The 18,972-nt window shown below is 39.5% G+C and overlaps 1 protein-coding gene across 1 annotated transcript in view; it reads right to left on the minus strand.

Moving 5' to 3' along the window:
- Positions 1–11,990: 11,990 nt before the first annotated feature.
- LOC128705958 (cobalamin trafficking protein CblD) overlaps positions 11,991–18,972 on the minus strand; it is a gene marked incomplete at its 5' end in the record, with an annotated part of 65,081 nt that continues 58,099 nt past the window's right edge. Inside the window, 2 exon segments of the mRNA XM_070094270.1 lie at positions 11,991–13,827; positions 14,238–14,457. Of these exon segments, the coding sequence (XP_069950371.1) occupies positions 13,742–13,827; positions 14,238–14,457 (306 nt within the window).

Genomic DNA, 18,972 nt, shown 5'->3' on the forward strand with positions numbered 1-18,972 from the left:
ACCCAGACCCATTCTCTTAGATGTAGGCCTATCAGCCTTCTCATGCTAAATTTGAGGGCACTAGAATTTTGGCATAGATCTACAGTTTGAACCCTGAACGTAAAGCCGTAGATCTACGGGACGGACCCTGAAAGGGTTGAAGATAATATTTTTGTGAAGGAAATAAAACAAAAAAAAAATTCTGATCAGTACTTACCGAGATACAGTGGAGGGAAGTTGACCCAAAATGACCGGGTGGCGGCAACATCAGTGACTTCAGCAAAATCCCATTTTTTTATTTTACGTTTTTTATGCTTTTTTCTTTTCTTTTCTAATTTTTTTCTTTTTCTAATAACCTTTGTGGCCTGTGAGACCAGTATAATGTATATTGTATAAGTGTACACTCATTGTATTCAACACAATAACTGCACTAATTTGTTTATCATTATATTGCTTACAAAACTTGTTTACAAATTTATCGTAAACAGAATGATGAAAATATTAGTGTGGTTATTGTGTTGAATACAACGGTACCATATGGTACAATGGTGCCATTGGCTGCAATGGTACCATATGGTACAATTGCACCATATGATACAATGGTACCATATGGTACAATGGCACCATTTGGTACAATGGTACCATGATACAATGGTACCATATGGTGCAATGGTACCATATGGTGCAATGGTACCTTATGGTACCATATGGTGTAATGGTACCATATGATGCAATGGTATCATATGGTACATTTTACCATACAGTACAAAGATACCACATGGTTCATTGTACTGTATGGTACTATATGGTACTGTTATATTCAACACAATAAACACTAATATTTTCATTATTATTTTTACAACAAAAATATGCAAGAATGTTGTATATTAGTAATGTTCTATTATATATTTACAAATGTACAGGAACTTGATGTGTTCCTTGTGGATGACAAAGCACTTTGTCTCGGAAACTGCGGAGTCAGTAGCTAGCTTGCGTCGCAACTCACTCAGTCTTGGCTGGTGTCTCATGCCACCAACACCTATTGACCATACGGTACATGGTATCATATGTTACAGGGTACCATATGGTACATTGTACTATATGGTATAGGGTACCATGCAGTACAGGATAATGTACGATGTAGGGTACCATATGGTACAGAGTACCATATGGCACAGGGTACCATATGGTACAGGGTACCATATGGTACAGGGTACCATATGGCACAGGGTACCATATGGTACAGGGTACCATACAGTATAGGACACCATATGGTACAGATACAGGGATAACTATGGAAATAAGTCACTCTGACTTTTCTGGGTTATCCTAGGATTTTATACATATGCTGCTATGTATGATAATCTATGTAATTGTATTTCTGTACACCTGAATAATCTTACTCAAGTGCATGTGGCATCATAAGTAAGTTTATTTAGTTATACACAAATAAAGTTAAATAGAATATCATACTTAGCAGCACATGTTTGGAGAACCTAGGATAACCCAAAAAAGTCAGACAGACTTATTTCCATTAGGGTCCCTGTACCCTGTACCATATGGTATAATGTACCATATGGTACAATGTACTATATGGTACATTGTACCATATGGTACCATTGTGCTATATGATACCATTGTACCATATGGCACAATGGTACCATATGGTTCAAAACCATAGAATTCATCTTCAGCTCCACTTCCATCAGTCTTAGAACTGTAAGTTGTGAAGAGGAGAGTCAGAATTCGCTTGGAGAGTGAGTGGGGAGTGAGAGCTTCCTTGCCGCCAGGCATGATGAACAAAGCTACTTTGCCGGCATTCCCACAATGCCATGTGGGTGTCCAGATTTTCTCTATGGTGTGCACACTGACCACCCAGACCCATTCTCTCAGATGTAGGCCTACCAGCCTTCTCGCTCTAAATTTGACGCCGCTAGAATTTTGGTGTAGATCTACGGTTTGGACCCTGAACGTAAAGCCGTAGATCTACGGGACGGACCCTGAAAGGGTTAAGAAGTGTAGTGACATACACAGTGTGGTAAGGCATGGCAAGGCTGCCAGTTCTGACAAAAAAGCAGCTGAAAAGTATGTTGAGGAATTCAAGGGGTAAACAGAGACTGAACAATTCAAATCCCAGCAAGTGTTCAATTGAGACAAAACAGGCCTGTTCTGGAAGTAAATGCCAAAGAGGACCTATGGGAGGAAATGGCACTGCCAGGACACAAGCCTATGAAAGACAGGCTAACTCTCATGTTTTGTAGTAATGCTAGTGGGGATTGCAAAGTAAAGCCTTTACTGGTGAATCACTAAATCCCAGAGTGTTCAAGAAAAACAGTGTCATCAAGAATAAACTGTGTGTGATGTGGAAGGCAAACAGTAAGGCATGGGTCATGAGGGACATTTTTCTTGATTGGTTTAATGAAGTGTTTGGCCCCAGTGTGAAGAAATACCTCCTGAAAAATAAATTGGAACTCAAGTGCCTCTTGGTAATGGACAATGCTCCTGCTTATCCTCCAGAGTTGGAAAAGCAAATGGTGCAGGAGTTTCGTTTCATCACAGTGAAGTTCTAGCCCCTTAATACCACTCCTCACCTCCAGCCCATGGACCAGCAGGTCATTTCAAACTTCAAAAAACTGTACACCAAAGCAGTGTTTCAAAAGTGCTTTGAAGTGACCTCAGACACTGAATTGACCCTAAAAGAGTTCTGGAAAGATCACTTCAGTATCCTCAGTTGCATAAACCTTATAAGTAAGGCTTGGGAGGGAGTGACTTGCAGGACTTGGAACTCTGCTTGGAGAAAATTGTGGCCACAATATGTACAACAGAAGGATTTTGAAGGGTTTGGGGCTGACCCTAAGGAGCCTATGCCAGTTGTGGAAAGTAATGTAGCACTGGGGAATTCCATGGGGCTGGATGTGAATTTGGAGGATGTTGAAGAGTTGGTGGAGGACCAGGACCACGATGAAGAGCTAACCATTACAGAGCTGAAAGACCTTCATCTGCAACAGCAACAGACCACAGCTCAGGAAATTGCTTCAGAGGAGGAGGAGGAGAGATGGAGGAAGGTGCCTTCTTCAAAGATTACGGACATTTGTGCAAAGTGGATTGAAGTGCAAACATTTAAGGATGAACTTCACCCTGACAAAGCTGTTGCAGGCTGTGTTGACAACATGTACAATGACAATGTTATGTCCCATTTTAGGGAAATCTTAAAGAGACGCCAGAAACAAAGCTCTCAGGACAGATATTTTGTGCAACAGGGGTCCAGTGACTCTCAAGCTGGTCCCAGTGCTATTACAAAACAAAGAAGGGAAGTAACCCCAAAAAAGGACTTGGTATCTGAAGTCTTTATGGAAGGGTATTCCCCTTCCAAACAATAGTGTACCTTCTTCCTCTCCCCTCCTCCTCACATCTTCCATCCACCCAGAAGTCTTCAGTAAAGGTAAGTGTAATGTTATTATTATTTTATATATGTATGTGTACCTTATAGGTAGTAGGTTGGTAGACAGCAACCACCCAGGGAGGTACTACCGTCCTGCCAAATGAGTATAAAATGAAAGCCTGTAATTGTTTTACATGATAGTAGGATTGCTGGTGTCTTTTTTTCATTCTCATAAACATGCAAGATTTCAGGTACGTCTTGCTACTTTTACTTACACTTAGGTCACACTACACATACATGTACAAGCATATATATACACACCCCTCTGGGTTTTCTGCTATTTTCTTTCTAGTTCTTGTTCTTGTTTATTTCCTCTTATCTCCATGGGGAAGTGGAACAGAATTCTTCCTCCGTAAGCCATGCGTGTTGTAAGAGGCGACTAAAATGCCGGGGGCAAGGGGCTAGTAACCCCTTCTCTTGTATAAATTACTAAATTTAAAAAGAGAAACTTTCGTTTTTCTTTTTGAGCTACCCAGCCTTGGTGGGATACGGTCGGTTTGTTGAAAAAAAAAAAATGTATGTGTACCTTATAGGTAGTAGGTTGGTAGACAGCAACCACCCGGGGAGGTACTACCATCCTGCCAAGTGAGTGTAAAACGAAAGCCTGTAATTGTTTTTACATGGTGGTAGGATTGCTGGTGTCCATTCTTCTGTCTCATGAACATGCAAGGTTTCAGGTATTTCTTCCTACTTCTACTTACACTTAGGTCACACTACACATACATGTACAAGCATATATATACACACCCCTCTGGGTTTTCTTTTATTTTCTTACTAGTTCTTGTTCTTGTTTATTTCCTCTTATATCCCTGGGGAAGTGGAACAGAATTCTTCCTCCGTAAGCTATACGTGTTGTAAGAGGCGACTAAAATGCCAAGAGCAAGGAGCTAGTAACCCCTTCTCCTGTATAAATTACTAAATTTAAAAAGAGACTTTCGTTTTTCTTTTTGGGCCACCCTGCCTTGGTGGGATATGGCTGGTTTGTTGAAAAAAAAAAGTATGTGTACTTGAATTCTCATTGTTTTCTGTATGTAAATCTTTATTTAATTTGAAAAAAATATTTTTTTTTTAATATTTTTGGGTGTCTGGAACAGATTAATTGGATTTCCATTTTTCTTATGGGGAAAATGGTTTCGCCATTCATGAATTTTGACTTTCAGCAGACTCTCTGGAACGGATTAATCATGAAATTCGAGGGTCCACTGTACTGCCATAAAATATACACAAACTTATCATAAATTTAAAATACTATATCAAAACTTATTCACACAAACAATTACAGACTGTACAAGTTCTATTTGCAGTCAAAAGAAATATAAACAAACATAAAGATGCAATAATATAACAGTACATTGGAGCCTCAGTGTTTGTGATTAATTCATAACCAGAAAGTCTGACGAAAACCAAATTGTACGAAAACTGAAGCAATATTTCCCATGAGAAATAATGTAAATGCAATTAATCCATTCCAGACACCCAAAAATATTAACAAAAATGCATTTTACTAAATGCTGTTAAGAGTTTTTATGAGGATAGTGAGGCTCAGGTTAGGGTGTGTAGGAGAGAGGGAGACTACTTCCCGGTAAAGGTAGGTCTTAGACAGGGATGTGTAATGTCACCATGGTTGTTTAATATATTTACAAATGGGGTTGTAAAAGAAGTAAATGCTAGGGTGTTTGGGAGAGGGGTGGGATTAAATTATGGGGAATCAAATTCAAAATGGGAATTGACACAGTTACTTTTTGCTGATGATACTGTGCTTATGGGAGATTCTAAAGAAAAACTGCAAAGGCTAGTGGATGAGTTTGGGAATGTGTGTAAAGGTAGAAAGTTGAAACTGAACATAGAAAAGAGTAAGGTGATGAAGGTATCAAATGATTTAGATAAAGAAAAATTGGATATCAAATTGGGGAGGAGGAGTATGGAAGAAGTGAATGTTTTCAGATACTTGGGAGTTGATGTGTCGGCAGATGGATTTATGAAGGACGAGGTTAATCATAAAATTGATGAGGGAAAAAAGGTGAGTGGTGCATTGGTATATGTGGAGTCAAAAAACGCTATCTATGGAGGCAAAGAAGGGAATGTATGAAAGTATAGTGGTACCAACACTCTTATATGGATGTGAAGCTTGGGTGGTAAATGCAGCAGCGAGGAGACGGTTGGAGGCAGTGGAGATGTCCTGTCTAAGGGCAATGTGTGGTGTAAATATTATGCAGAAAATTCGGAGTGTGGAAATTAGGAGAAGGTGTGGAGTTAATAAAAGCATTAGTCAGAGGGCAGAAGAGGGGTTGTTGAGGTGGTTTGGTCATTTAGAATGGATCAAAGTAGAATGACATGGAAAGCATATAAATCTATAGGGGAAGGAAGGAGGGGTAGGGGTCGTCCTCGAAAGGGTTGGAGAGAGGGGGTAAAGGAGGTTTTGTGGGCGAGGGGCTTGGACTTCCAGCAAGCGTGCATGAGCGTGTTTGATAGGAGTGAATGGAGACGAATGGTACTTGGGACCTGACGATCTGTTGGAGTGTGAGCAGGGTAATATTTAGTGAAGGGATTCAGGGAAACCGGTTATTTTCATATAGTCGGACTTGAGTCCTGGAAATGGGAAGTACAATGCCTGCACTTTAAAGGAGGGGTTTGGGATATTGGCAGTTTTGAGGGATATGTTGTGTATCTTTATACGTATATGCTTCTAAACTGTTGTATTCTGAGTACCTCTGCAAAAACAGTGATAATGTGTGAGTGTGGTGAAAGTGTTGAATGATGATGAAAGTATTTTCTTTTTGGGGATTTTCTTTCTTTTTTGGGTCACCCTGCCTCGGTGGGAGATGGCCGACTTGTTGAAAAAAAAAAAAAAAAAAAAATGTGAAGGTAATAAAACAAAACAAAAAAATTCTGATCAGTACTTACCGAGATACAGCGACGGGAAGTTGACCCAAAATGACCCGGTGGCGGCAACATCACTGACTTCCGCAAAATCGCATTTTTTATTTTACGTTTTTTATACTTTTTCTTTTCTTTTCTAATTTTTTTCTTTTTCTAGTAACATTTATGGCCTGTGAGACCAGTATAATGTATATTGTATAAGTGTACACTCATTGTATTCAACACAATAACTGCACTAATTTGTTTATCATTATTTTGCTTACAAAACTTGTTTACAAGTTTATTGTAAACAAAATGATGAAAATATTAGTGTGGTTATTGTGTTGAATACAATGTTACCATATAGTACAATATGGTACAATATGGTGCCATATGGTACAATTGTACCATATGGTACAATGGTACCATATGGTACAATGGCATCATACGATACAATGGTACCATATGGTAGAATATGGTACAATGGCACCGTTTGGTACAATGGTATATGATACAATGGTACAATATGGTGCAATGGTACCTTATGGTACCATATGGTGCAATGGTACATTATGGTACCATACAGTACAATGATACCATATGGTTCATTGTACCATATGGTACTATATGGAACTGTTGTATTCAACACAATAAACACACTAATATTTTCAGTATTATTTTGTTTACAATAATTGTTTACAACAAAAATATGCAAAAATGTTGTATACTAGTAATGTTCTATTATATATTTACAAATCTACAGGAACTAGACATGTTACTTGAGGTGGATGACAGAGAGCTTTGTCTTGGAAATTGCTGAGTCAGTAGCTAGCTTGCATTGCCACTCACTCAGTCTTGGCTGGTGCCTGCTGCCACCAACATGTCCTATTGATCATATGGTACATGCAGGGCCGGATTACCACATAGGCAAACTAGGCATTTGCCTAGGGCCCCGCGGTCCAAGGGGTTCAGGGACTCATCCAAGACTGCGCACATGGTGCAAGTGCAAAGGGGTCCCTACCTAAAAAGTTCAAGTGTTTGGAGAGTAAAATTGATTTTTAAAAATTAATCAAAACAAAAATAATTAAATAAAATAAAATAAAAATAAATAAACCTAACCATAGATGGCAACACTCAACACACCTTTGTTTACATCAGAACAGCTGTGTTTTCCTGCTAATGGGTGAGTATGGGAGATTCCTCTCCAATTTTCTGTAGTAATTACACGTTATCTAGACTTGTACTGTGACAAATTAACTGAAGTGTTGTTGATAGACATTGATGTGTATGGATAAATGTTTGTTTTCGCCTCTAAATGTTAAGGGATGAAGCTTTTGAAATGTTTGAAGAGAAAGCTAAACTGCTGGTGAAAGACTACAGTTACCGGGCTGATCATCAGCGGTCAAGGAAGAGGAAACGCAATTTTGAAGAGCCAGACAATGAAATTGTGTTGCTACCAAGGCAGAAATGTAAGACAGCTACATACTTCCTCATTCTGGATTCACTGATTACAGAATTGGTGAAAAGAAAAGAAATCTACCAGAATCTCAATGACAAGTTTGGATTTACATTAAAGTTGCAACACCTTTCAGCAGATGTTCAGGACACATTTGTTGAAGAAATAGTTCATTTTTCTGGGTATATGAATCAGATTAAAGCTCCACCTGAAAAATGTGCGCCCTCAGCTGCTTTGAAACATTTAAGAAATGCAGGTATCTCAGAAACCTTCCCTAATGTTGACATAGTGTATCGCCTTTACCTAACACTTCCAGCTACTAACTGTGAAGGAGAACGTTCATTTTCTGTTTTGAAAAGAGTGAAAAAGCAGCTCCGTTCAACAATGAGCCAAGACAAATTGTGTAACCTAGCCTTGTTGACCATTGAGTCTGATCTAACAAGAAATATTGATTTTCAGAATATAACTGATGATTTTGCCAATATGAAATCCAGAAAATAGTTTATTTAAGAAGTGCCTGTGAATATAAACAATTCTTTACTTTCTTGAGTTTATATGATTTGATAGTCTTATGCATGATGCAATGATAACAATAATGGTCAGTGATTTATAAAGGGAATAATAGTGCTGTAGTGGTTATGCTGAATATAATAGGTACATGATGTCACTACTTTAATAGCCTAATCTAGTAATACTATGCTGTCTTGAGTTTATTCTCTTTAACCCTTTCAGGGTCCGTCCCGTAGATCTACGGCTTTACGGTGAGTGTCCAAACCGTAGATCTACGCCATGAGCTCAGCTCACTCTGATAAACTGTGAGTGGTACATTTGGGCCTAGATATGAGAGAATACATCTATGTGGTATGTGTGCACCACATAAAACAGATCCTGCAGCACACTGTGTATAATGAGAGAAAAAACTGAAATCATGATTTTTCGATTAAAACAGCAACTTTGCAGTGTTTTTTCATATGTTTTTTATAGTTGTATTTGCGATTTCTTGGTCTCATTTGATAGAATGGAAGACATATTACAGAAATAGAGATGATTTTGATTGGTTTTAGCACTGGAAATGGCTTGAAACTGAGCTCAAAGTAGCGGAAATGTTAAATTTTTGCCGATATTCAAGAGTAAACAAACGACCTCACACATCTAATACACGTCAGCTGGTGGGTCTAATATACATTCACAAATATGGTGATGATATTTATACAGTTATTACAGTATTGCATAACAGTAAATCTTCTATTTTTTGGTGTGAATAAAAATTCATTATGTGAATAAAAAATCAAAATGTAATTTATTTGTAAAGCCTCAAAACATAACTAATGAACAGAGGAAATGTTAGTTTAGTTCCAGGAATACCTACATTCTTTATTCTGGACCCTATTTTGAAATTGGAATATTTTGAACTTTGTGTTAAATTGGCCAAATTAACAATTTCCGATCACTTTATTTTGTAGTTGAAACAGTTGACTTGGCGATTTCTTGTGCTCAATCGATAGAATAGAAGTAATACTAGTGAAATAGCTAAGAATTTGGTTGATTGGAATAATGTAATTGGCCTAAAATGGGAGTCAGAGTCGGCAAAATCACCGATTCGTAAATATCGCTGACACATTAAAATTCGCGAGAGCATAATTTCGTCAATTTTCCACCAAATTTCGTACTTTTTGTTTTATTACCTTCACAAAAAGATTCTCTACGATTTCATAAGAAAAAATAACAAATTTTTTTTTTGAAAATTCTTGGACACTGGTGCGTGACTCCAGATTTGGACCTTGGACCCTGAAAGGGTTAAAATGCATGATTTAACAAGATAGTTATAATGGCTGTTGGTAAATGGTTTTGGTTGTCTTGATGTACTTTCCCTATTAAATTTAATCTAAATAGCCAGAATGTATTTAATTAGACCTTAAACAGGCTCACACCGACCCCCCTCCCCAAGCTGGAAGGGGTCGCTTCGCTTACCCGTAACTCAAAGGGGCCCCGCCAATCTGAATAGCCTAGGGCCCGGAGACTTCTTAATCTGGCCCTGGGTACATGGTATCATATGTTACAGGGTACCATATGGTACATTGTACTATATGGTATAGGGTACCATACAGTACAGGATAACATACAGTACAGGATACTTTATGGTGCAGGGTACCATATGGTGCAGGGTACCATATGGTACAGGGTATCATATGGTACAGGACACCATATGGTACAGGACACCATATGGTACAGGACACCATATGGTACAGGACACCATATGGTACAGATACAGGGATCCCTATGGAAATAAGTCACCCTGACTTTTTTGGTTTATCCTAGGATTTTATACATATGCTGCTATGTATGATAATCTATGTAACTGTATTTGTGTACACCTGAATAAACTTACTCAAGCACATGTGGCATCGTAAGTTTATTTAGGTATACACAAATAAAGTTACATAGATTATCATACATAGTAGCATATGTTTGGAGAACCTAGGATAACCAAAAAAAAGTCAGACAGACTTATTTCTATTAGGGTCCCTGTACCCTGTACCATATGGTACAATGTACCATATGGTACAATGTACCATATGGTACAATGTACCATATGGTATAATGTACCATATGGTACCATTGTACCATACACCATTGTATGACATGGCACCATTGTACCATATGATACCACTGTATGACATAGCACCATATGGTACCATTGTATCATATGGTACCATTGTACCATATGTTACAATGGTACCATATGGTTCAAAACCATAGAATTCCTCTTCAGATCCACTTCCATCAGTCTTAGAACTGTAAGTTGTGAAGAGGAGTGTCAGAATTCGCCAGGAGAGTGAGTGGGGAGTGAGAGCTTCCTTGCCGCCAGGCATGATTAACAAAGCTACTTTGCCGGCATTCCCACAATGCCATGTGGGTGTCCAGATTTTCTCTATGGTGTGCACACTGACCACCCAGACCTATTTTCTCAGATGTAGGCCTACCAGCCTTCTTGCGCTAAATTTGATGCTGCTAGAATTTTGGCATAGATTTACGGTTTGGACCCTCAACGTAAAGCCGTAGATCTACGGCACGGACCCTGAAAGGGTTAAGATTTGCCTAAAATGGGACATGTTGCAGACACAGCTTGCAACAGCTTTGTTAGGGTGATATTTCTCCACAAAACTTTGCAATTTGCTCCACTTTGCACACATGTCCTTAATCACTGAAGAAGGCACATTCTCCCCTCTCTCTCCCTCCTCCTCTGAAGCAATTTTCTCAGCTGTGATCTGTTGCTGTTCCAGTTGAAGGTGTTGCAGCTCTTCAATGGTTAGCTCTTCCCTGTGGTCGTCCACCAACTCTTCCACATCCTGGCCACTCACATCCAACCCCATGGACTTCCCCAAAGACACAATAGATTCCCTAACAGGCATAGGGTAGTCAGGGTCAGCCTCAAACCCTTCAAAATCCTAGATTATTATGAAATGTTTTGGCTGAACACACGGGGTGGTGCTCACTCAATGATAAACAAAGGCAGACTGAGTCACTCGGCACTTGAGTGGCCAAGTGACGCAGGCAGGCAGGTGGACGCGTTCGGTACAGACCATTGTCAATTCTATGAAAACCAAGGTGATGTACGAAAACTGGGACAAAATTTCGACGGAAAAAGTCATCGAAAACCGAATCCTACATAAACTGGGGCATATGAAAATTGAGGTTCCACTGTATAAGAATAATAATAATATTTTTTTTATTAATACACTGGCTGTTTCCTACCAAGGCAGGGTAACCCAAAAAAGAAGAAACACTTTCATCATTACTCACTCCATCACTGTCTTGCCAGAGGTGCTCATGCACGCTTACTGGAAGTCCAAGTCCCTTGCAAACAAAACCTTCTTTACCCCCTCCATCCAATCTTTCAGAGGATGACCCCTACCCTGCCTTCCTTCTTTCCACTATAGATTCATATGCTCTCCAAGTTACTTTATTTTGTTTCAGCCTCTCTAAATGTCCAAAACACGACAACAACCCTTCCTCTGTCCTCTCAATAATACTTTTAGAAACCCTGCACCTCCTCCTAATCTCCAAGCTACAGATTCTCTGCATTATATTCACACTGCACATTGCCCTAAGACACGACATCTCCACAACCTCTAGCCTTCTCCTTGTTGCAACATTCACCACCCATGCTTCATGCCCATGTAAGAGTGTCAGTACCACTTTACTCTCATACAGTACCCTCTTTGGCTCCATGCATGTTTTTTGCCACCACAAACTCCTCAGTGCTCCACTCACCTTTTATCCTCATCAATTCTATGATTCATCTCATCTTTTATTGACCAATCTCCTGACAAGTCCACTCCCAAATTTCTGAACACATTCACTTCCTCCATATTGCCTCCCTCCAATCTGATGAATCTTTCGTTACCTGAATTTTTTGTTATCCTCATCACCCTGCTCTTCCCTAAGTTCACTTTTAATTTCCTTCTACATACCCTTCCAACCTCGTTCGCCAACCTCTGCAATTTCTCAGAATCTCCCAAAAGCACAGTCATCAGCGTAAAGCACTTGTGACAACTCCCACTTTATGTTAGATTCTTTATCCCTTAATCCCACTTGCCAACACCCGAGCATTCACTTCTCTTACAACCCCATCTATAAATATATTGAACAATCATGGTGACATCACTCATCCCTGTTTAATGCTTACTTTTACTGGGAAATAATCTCCCTCTCTCCTACATACTCCAACCTGAGCTGCACTATCCTTGTAAAAACTCTTAAACTGCTTTCAGTAAGCTATCACCTATTCCATACATATGCAACATCTGCCACATTGCTCTCCTATCTACCCTATCATATGCCTTATCCAAATCCATTATCTAAATACTGTTCACTTACAATGATAATAATAATATTAATAGTGTGAATGATGGTGAAAGCATTTCTTTTATTATTGGGCCACCCTGCCTCGGTGGGATACGGTCGGTGTGCTGAAAGAAGAAGACATAAATGTGAATCTTTTTTTCACATTATCTTTTCATTCTTGATGTTTAGTGTTAGTAATATGTATAACATCTACAGTGTTTTGTATCATATAAGATAATACTGATGTGGGTACTGACATACAGACAATTCATCCTGTAAACAGACGATGTAAACTTACTGTATCAATAAATACAGCCTCTCCTCACTTAGCGATGTATTCATTTACCAACGACTCGGACTTACGACGGGCTCTCCAACCAGTATGCATACCTAAACAATGTATATTAGAGCTGATTTCCTCTATTCTGTTTATTACAACATACAGTACACTACTGTATAAATATTTAAAAATACTATACTAAAAATGTTATCAATGGTGCAAAGGTGACATTAAAACAATATCAAAGATGGTTGACACAAACCCACTACCATTATAGTCTTAGGAACAGAACTCTGTCGTTAAGTGAGGAGAGGCTGTACAGTACAGTACTGGAAATGTATTTTCTCTTCCTTATGATTTTCTTAATAATGTTTTCTTTTCTCTAGCTTAGTTTATTGTAAGAATACAGTATATAATACATATAATAAACAAAACATATGTTAATGGACTGTTTATGTTATCGGTAAGGCTTCCAGTCAACAGGCAGGTGATAAGTAGTAAAGTTTTTGGGAGTCAAAAGTTATATGCAGATTTCTGATTGCGCGGGGGCTTGGCGCCCCTAACCCCCGTATTGTTCAAAGGTCAACTGTACTAGTAGGAAATGCTTTGTTTGTATCTCATTACCTGGAACTAAATTTTACAAAGATAAAGAACTGCGAGTAACAAGTAACAAACATTATAAACTTACGTCTCGAGGCACAAACCTACAAAAAACTAAGAATGTGTTCAGAGTAACCACACTGGCATAATGACATAAACACTGCACAGTGAATCCAGTGTATATACATTGCTGTCACTTTTAGTATCAAACTCTCTAATAATGCATATGCTGCACATACAGCGAAAGTAAAAAGTAGCTAGAATATGTAATCAAGTTTTAGGTTGATGTCCAATCCCTCTGATGTTTGCTGAGAGCTTGCTCCAAGACATCAGAATCCACTGGAGCATTGGTGAAGATGGCACCTGACAATGAAAGATTTCATTATTTCAATTCAATAGTTTTCAGAGGGTTAAAATGTGATGCGCTCTATCAAATAACGTTATTTGAAATGTTATGATCAAGATTGTGGCTATTTAAGTTTGAAGAATAACATGATAACCTAACAAGCATAGATATTTTATTATGCACAGATATTAGGAGTGATTTCCATGGGCAAGTGGAAAAGAATCCTTCCATGTTTATATCATAAGAGGTAACTAAAATGCTGGGAACAAAGGGCTAGTAACCCCTTCTCCTGTATAAATTACTAAATTTAAAAAGAAAAATTCTGGCTTTTTTCTTTTTAGGTCACCCTGCCTCGGTGGGATACGGCCAGTTTGTTAAAAAATAAATGCATACAACTGTTTTATACACAAAAACAAATGTAACTTACCAACAAATACATGTGTGCCCCAGAGTCTATGCGAAATAATTTTGCAGCATCCTAAATCCTCAATGCGGAAGCCTAGATACCGATAACGTTCATCAGTCTCAAACAATGTAGCATTGGTGAATTGCCCATGGTAAGGTCGGCCAGATGAAGGGTCAATAAAATCTGCCCAGTAGCCTTCTGCTTGTAAGCTAGTGCATATATCTTCAGCAGCAAGAATAAACTGAAAATAAATGACTCTTGAAACAACAATAGTACTGTAAGTTAAATTTACCCAACTACTGTAAAAAACAATACAATATATAGAAAGAATATGAAGAGCAGAAAACAAGAAATCCCAGTTAACTTAATTAAGAATACAGTGGACCCTTGACCAATGATATTAATCTGTTCTAGAGAGCTTGTTCTTAGGTGAATTTATCGTTAGTCAAATTAATTTTCTCCATAAGAAATACAGTGGACCCCCGCATACCGTTGGCATCACATAACGTTAAATCCGCATACCACTACATTTTAATGCCAAGATTTTGCCTCGCATACCGCTAAAAAACCCGCTCAACGCTGTTCGTCCGAGACGCGTCTAATGTGCGCCCTTAGCCAGCCTCACATGTTCCGCCGGTGGCATTGTTTACCAGCCAGCCTCCGCGGTAACATCCAAGCATACAATCGGAACATTTCGTATTATTACAGTGTTTCTGGTGATTTTATCTGCAAAATAAGTGACCATGGGCCCCAAGAAAGCTTCTAGTGCCAACCCTACAGGAATAAGGGTGAGAATTACTATAGAGATGAAGAAAGAGATCATTGATAAGTATGAAAGTGGAGTGCGTGTCTCCGAGCTGGCCAGGTTGTATAGTAAACCCCAATCAACCATCGCTACTGTTGTGGGCAACAAAAAGGCAATCAAGGAAGCTGTTCTTGCCAAAGGTTTAACTGTGTTTTCGAAACAGAGATCGAAAGTGATGGAAGATGTTGAGAGACTGTTATTGGTGTGGATAAATGAGAAACAGATAGCAGGAGATAGCATCTCTCAAGTGATCATAAGTGAAAAGGCTAGGAAGTTGCATGAGGATTTAATTAAAAAAATGCCTGCAACTAGTGATGATGTGAGTGAATTTAAGGCCAGCAAAGGTTGGTTTGAGAGATTTAAGAGGCGTAGTGGCATACATAGTGTGATAAGGCATGGTGAGGCTGCCAGTTCGGACCACAAAGCAGCTGAAAAATATGTGCAGGAATTCAAGGAGTACATAGAAACTGAAGGACTGAAACCTGAACAAGTGTTTAATTGTGATGAAACAGGCCTGTTTTGGAAGAAAATGCCAAGCAGGACCTACATTACTCAGGAGGAAAAGGCACTCCCAGGACATAAGCCTATGAAAGACAGGCTTACTCTGTTGATGTGTTCCAATGCTACTGGTGATTGCAAAGTGAAGCCTTTATTAGTGTATCACTCGGAAACTCCCAGACCGTTCAGGCAAAAGAATGTCCTCAAGGAAAATTTGTGTGTGCTGTGGAGGGCAAACAGTAAGGCATGGGTCACTAGGGACTTTTTCTATGACTGGTTACACCATGCATTTGCCCCCAATGTGAAAGATTACCTAACTGAAAAGAAATTAGAACTTAAGTGCCTCCTGGTGTTAGACAATGCCCCTGGTCATCCTACAGATGTGGCAGAGCGACTTTATGGGGACATGAAATTCATTAAGGTGAAGTTTTTGCCTCCTAATACCACTCCTCTCCTGCAGCCCATGGACCAGCAGGTTATTGCAAACTTCAAAAAACTGTACACAAAAGCTCTGTTTGAAAGGTGCTTTGTAGTGACCTCAGAAACTCAACTGACTCTAAGAGAGTTTTGGAGAGATCACTTTAATATCCTCAATTGTGTAAACCTTATAGGTAAGGCTTGGGAGGGAGTGACTAAGAGGACCTTGAACTCTGCTTGGAAGAAACTGTGGCCAGAATGTGTAGACCAAAGGGATTTTGAAGGGTTTCAGGCTAACCCTGAGAATCCTATGCCAGTTGAGGAATCCATTATGGCATTGGGAAAGTCCTTGGGGTTGGAGGTTAGTGGGGAGGATGTGGAAGAGTTGGTGGAGGAGGACAATGAAGAACTAACCACTGATGAGCTGATAGATCAGCTTCAACAGCAAGAGGCCAGACCTGAGGAAACTGGTTCGAAGGAGGGGAGAGAGAAATTGAAGAAATTGCCTACTACAAAGATTAAGGAAATCTGTGCAAAGTGGCTTGAAGTGCAAACCTTCATGGATGAAAATCACCCTCACACAGCTATTGCAAGCCGTGCTGGTGACTATTACACTGACAATGTTGTGAAACACTTTAGGGAAGTCATAAAGGAACAAGAGGTACAGGCCACTATGGACAGATATGTTGTGTGACAAAACTCCAGTGACTCTGAAGCTGGTCCTAGTGGCATTAAAAGAAGAAGGGAAGTAACCCCAGAAAAGGACTTGACACCTCAAGTCTTAATGGAAGGGGATTCCCCTTCTAAACACTAACACTCTCTCCTCCTCGCATTTCATCAATCATCACCAGATCTTCAATAAAAGTAAGTGTCATGTAATTTTGCATGCCTTTTTCAGTTTGTGTGTATTAAAATTAATATTTCATGTGGTAAAAATTTTTTTTTTTCATACTTTGGGGTGTCTTGCACAGATTAATTTGATTTCCATTATTTCTTATGGGGAAAATTCATTCGCATAACGATAATTTCGCATAACAATGAGCTCTCTTGCACGGATTAATATCGTTATGCGGGGGTCCACTGTAATGGAAATCCAATTAATCCGTTCCAGACACCCAAAAGTATGAAATTTTTTTTCACGTGAAATATACATTTTCCTACACAGAAAAACAAGGATGCATGCACAATAAATGCTGTACTAAATGAAGATTAAGTGACACTTACCTTTACTGAAGATGTAGTGATGAGTGATGAGATGGGATGAGGGGAGATGGAGGTGTATTACTGTTTGGAAGGGGAATCCCCTTCCATAAGGGCTTTAGGGACCAAGTCCTTTTCTGGGGTTACCTCCCTTCTTTTTTTAATGCCACTGGGAACAACCTGAGAGTCACTGGACCTCTGGCGCACCAAAAATCTGTTCATAGAACTCTGTACCTCACGGTCCTTTAAGATTTTCCTAAAATTGGCCACAACATTGTCATTGTAAAAGTCACCAGCACGGCTTGCAATATCTGTGTCAGGGTAATTTTCATCCATAAAGGTTTGCACCTTTGTCCACATTATACAAATTACCTTAATCGTTGAAGAAAGCAACTTCCTCAATTTCTCTCTCCCCTCCTCTGAAGCAATTTCCTCAGTTGTGGCTTTTTACTGTTGCAGATGCTCTTGCAGCTCATCAATGGTTAGTTCTTCATCGTCATCCTCCATCAACTCTTCCACATCCTCCCCACTAACCTCCAACCCCAAAGACTTCCCCAGTGCCACAGTTGATTCCACAACTGGCATAGGCTTCTCAGGGTTAGCCTCAAATCCTTCAAAATCCCTTTTGTCTACACATTCTGGCCACAGTTTCTTCCAAGCAGAGTTCAAGGTCCTCTTAGTCACTTCCTCCCAAGCCTTACCTATAATGTTTACACAATTGAGGATGCTAAAGTGATCTCTCCAAAACTCTCTTAGAGTCAGTTGAGTTTCTGAGGTCACCACAAAGCACCTTTCAAACAGCTTTTGTGTAGAGTTTTTTGAAGTTTGCAATGACCTGCTGGTCCATGGGCTGCAGGAGAGGAGTGGTATTAGGAGGCAAAAACTTGACCTTAATGAAGCTCATTTCTGCAGAAAATTGCTCTACCACGTCTGAAGGATGACCAGGAGCATTGTCTAATACCAGGAGGCACTTAAGGTCTAATTTCTTTTCAATTAGGTAATTTTTCACAGTGGGGGCAAATGCATGGTGTAACCAGTCATAGAAAAAGTCCCTAGTGGCCCCTGCCCTACTGTTTGCCCTCCACAGCACACACAAATTAGCCTTGAGAACATTGTTTTTCCTGAACACTCTGAGAGTTTCAGAGTGATACACCAATAAAGGCTTCACTTTGCAATCACCACTAGCATTAACACACATCAACAGAGTAAGCCTGTCTTTCATAGGCTTATGTCCTGGGAGTGCCTTTTCCTCCTGAGTAATGTAGGTCCTGCTTGGCATTTTCTTCCAAAACAGGCCTGTTTCATCACAATTAAACACTTGTTCAGGTTTCAGTCCTTCACTATCTATGTACTCCTTGAATTCCTGCACATATTTTTCAGCCGCTTTGTGGTCCGAACTGACAGCCTCACCGTGCCTTATCACACTATGTATGCCACTACGATTCTTAAATCTCTCAAACCAACCTTTGCTGGCCTTAAATTCACTCACATCACCACTAGTTGCAGGCATTTTTCTAATTAAATCCTCATGCAACTTCCTAGCCTTTTCACATATGATCGCTTGAGAGATGCTATCTCCTGATATCTGTTTTTCGTTTATCCACACCAATAACAGTCTCTCAACATCTTCTATCACTTGCAATCTCTGTTTCGAAAACAAAGTTGCACCTTTGGCAAGAACAGCTTCCTTGATTGCCGTTTTCTTAGCCACAATAATAGCGATGGTTGATTGGGGGTTTTGTGTACAACCTGGCCAGCTCGGAGACACGCACTCCACTTTCATACCTAGCAATGATCTCTTTCTTCATATCCATAGTAATTCTCACCCTTTTTCCT

This window comes from Cherax quadricarinatus, chromosome 45 (genome assembly GCF_038502225.1).
Source record: "Cherax quadricarinatus isolate ZL_2023a chromosome 45, ASM3850222v1, whole genome shotgun sequence".
NCBI lineage: Eukaryota > Metazoa > Arthropoda > Malacostraca > Decapoda > Parastacidae > Cherax > Cherax quadricarinatus.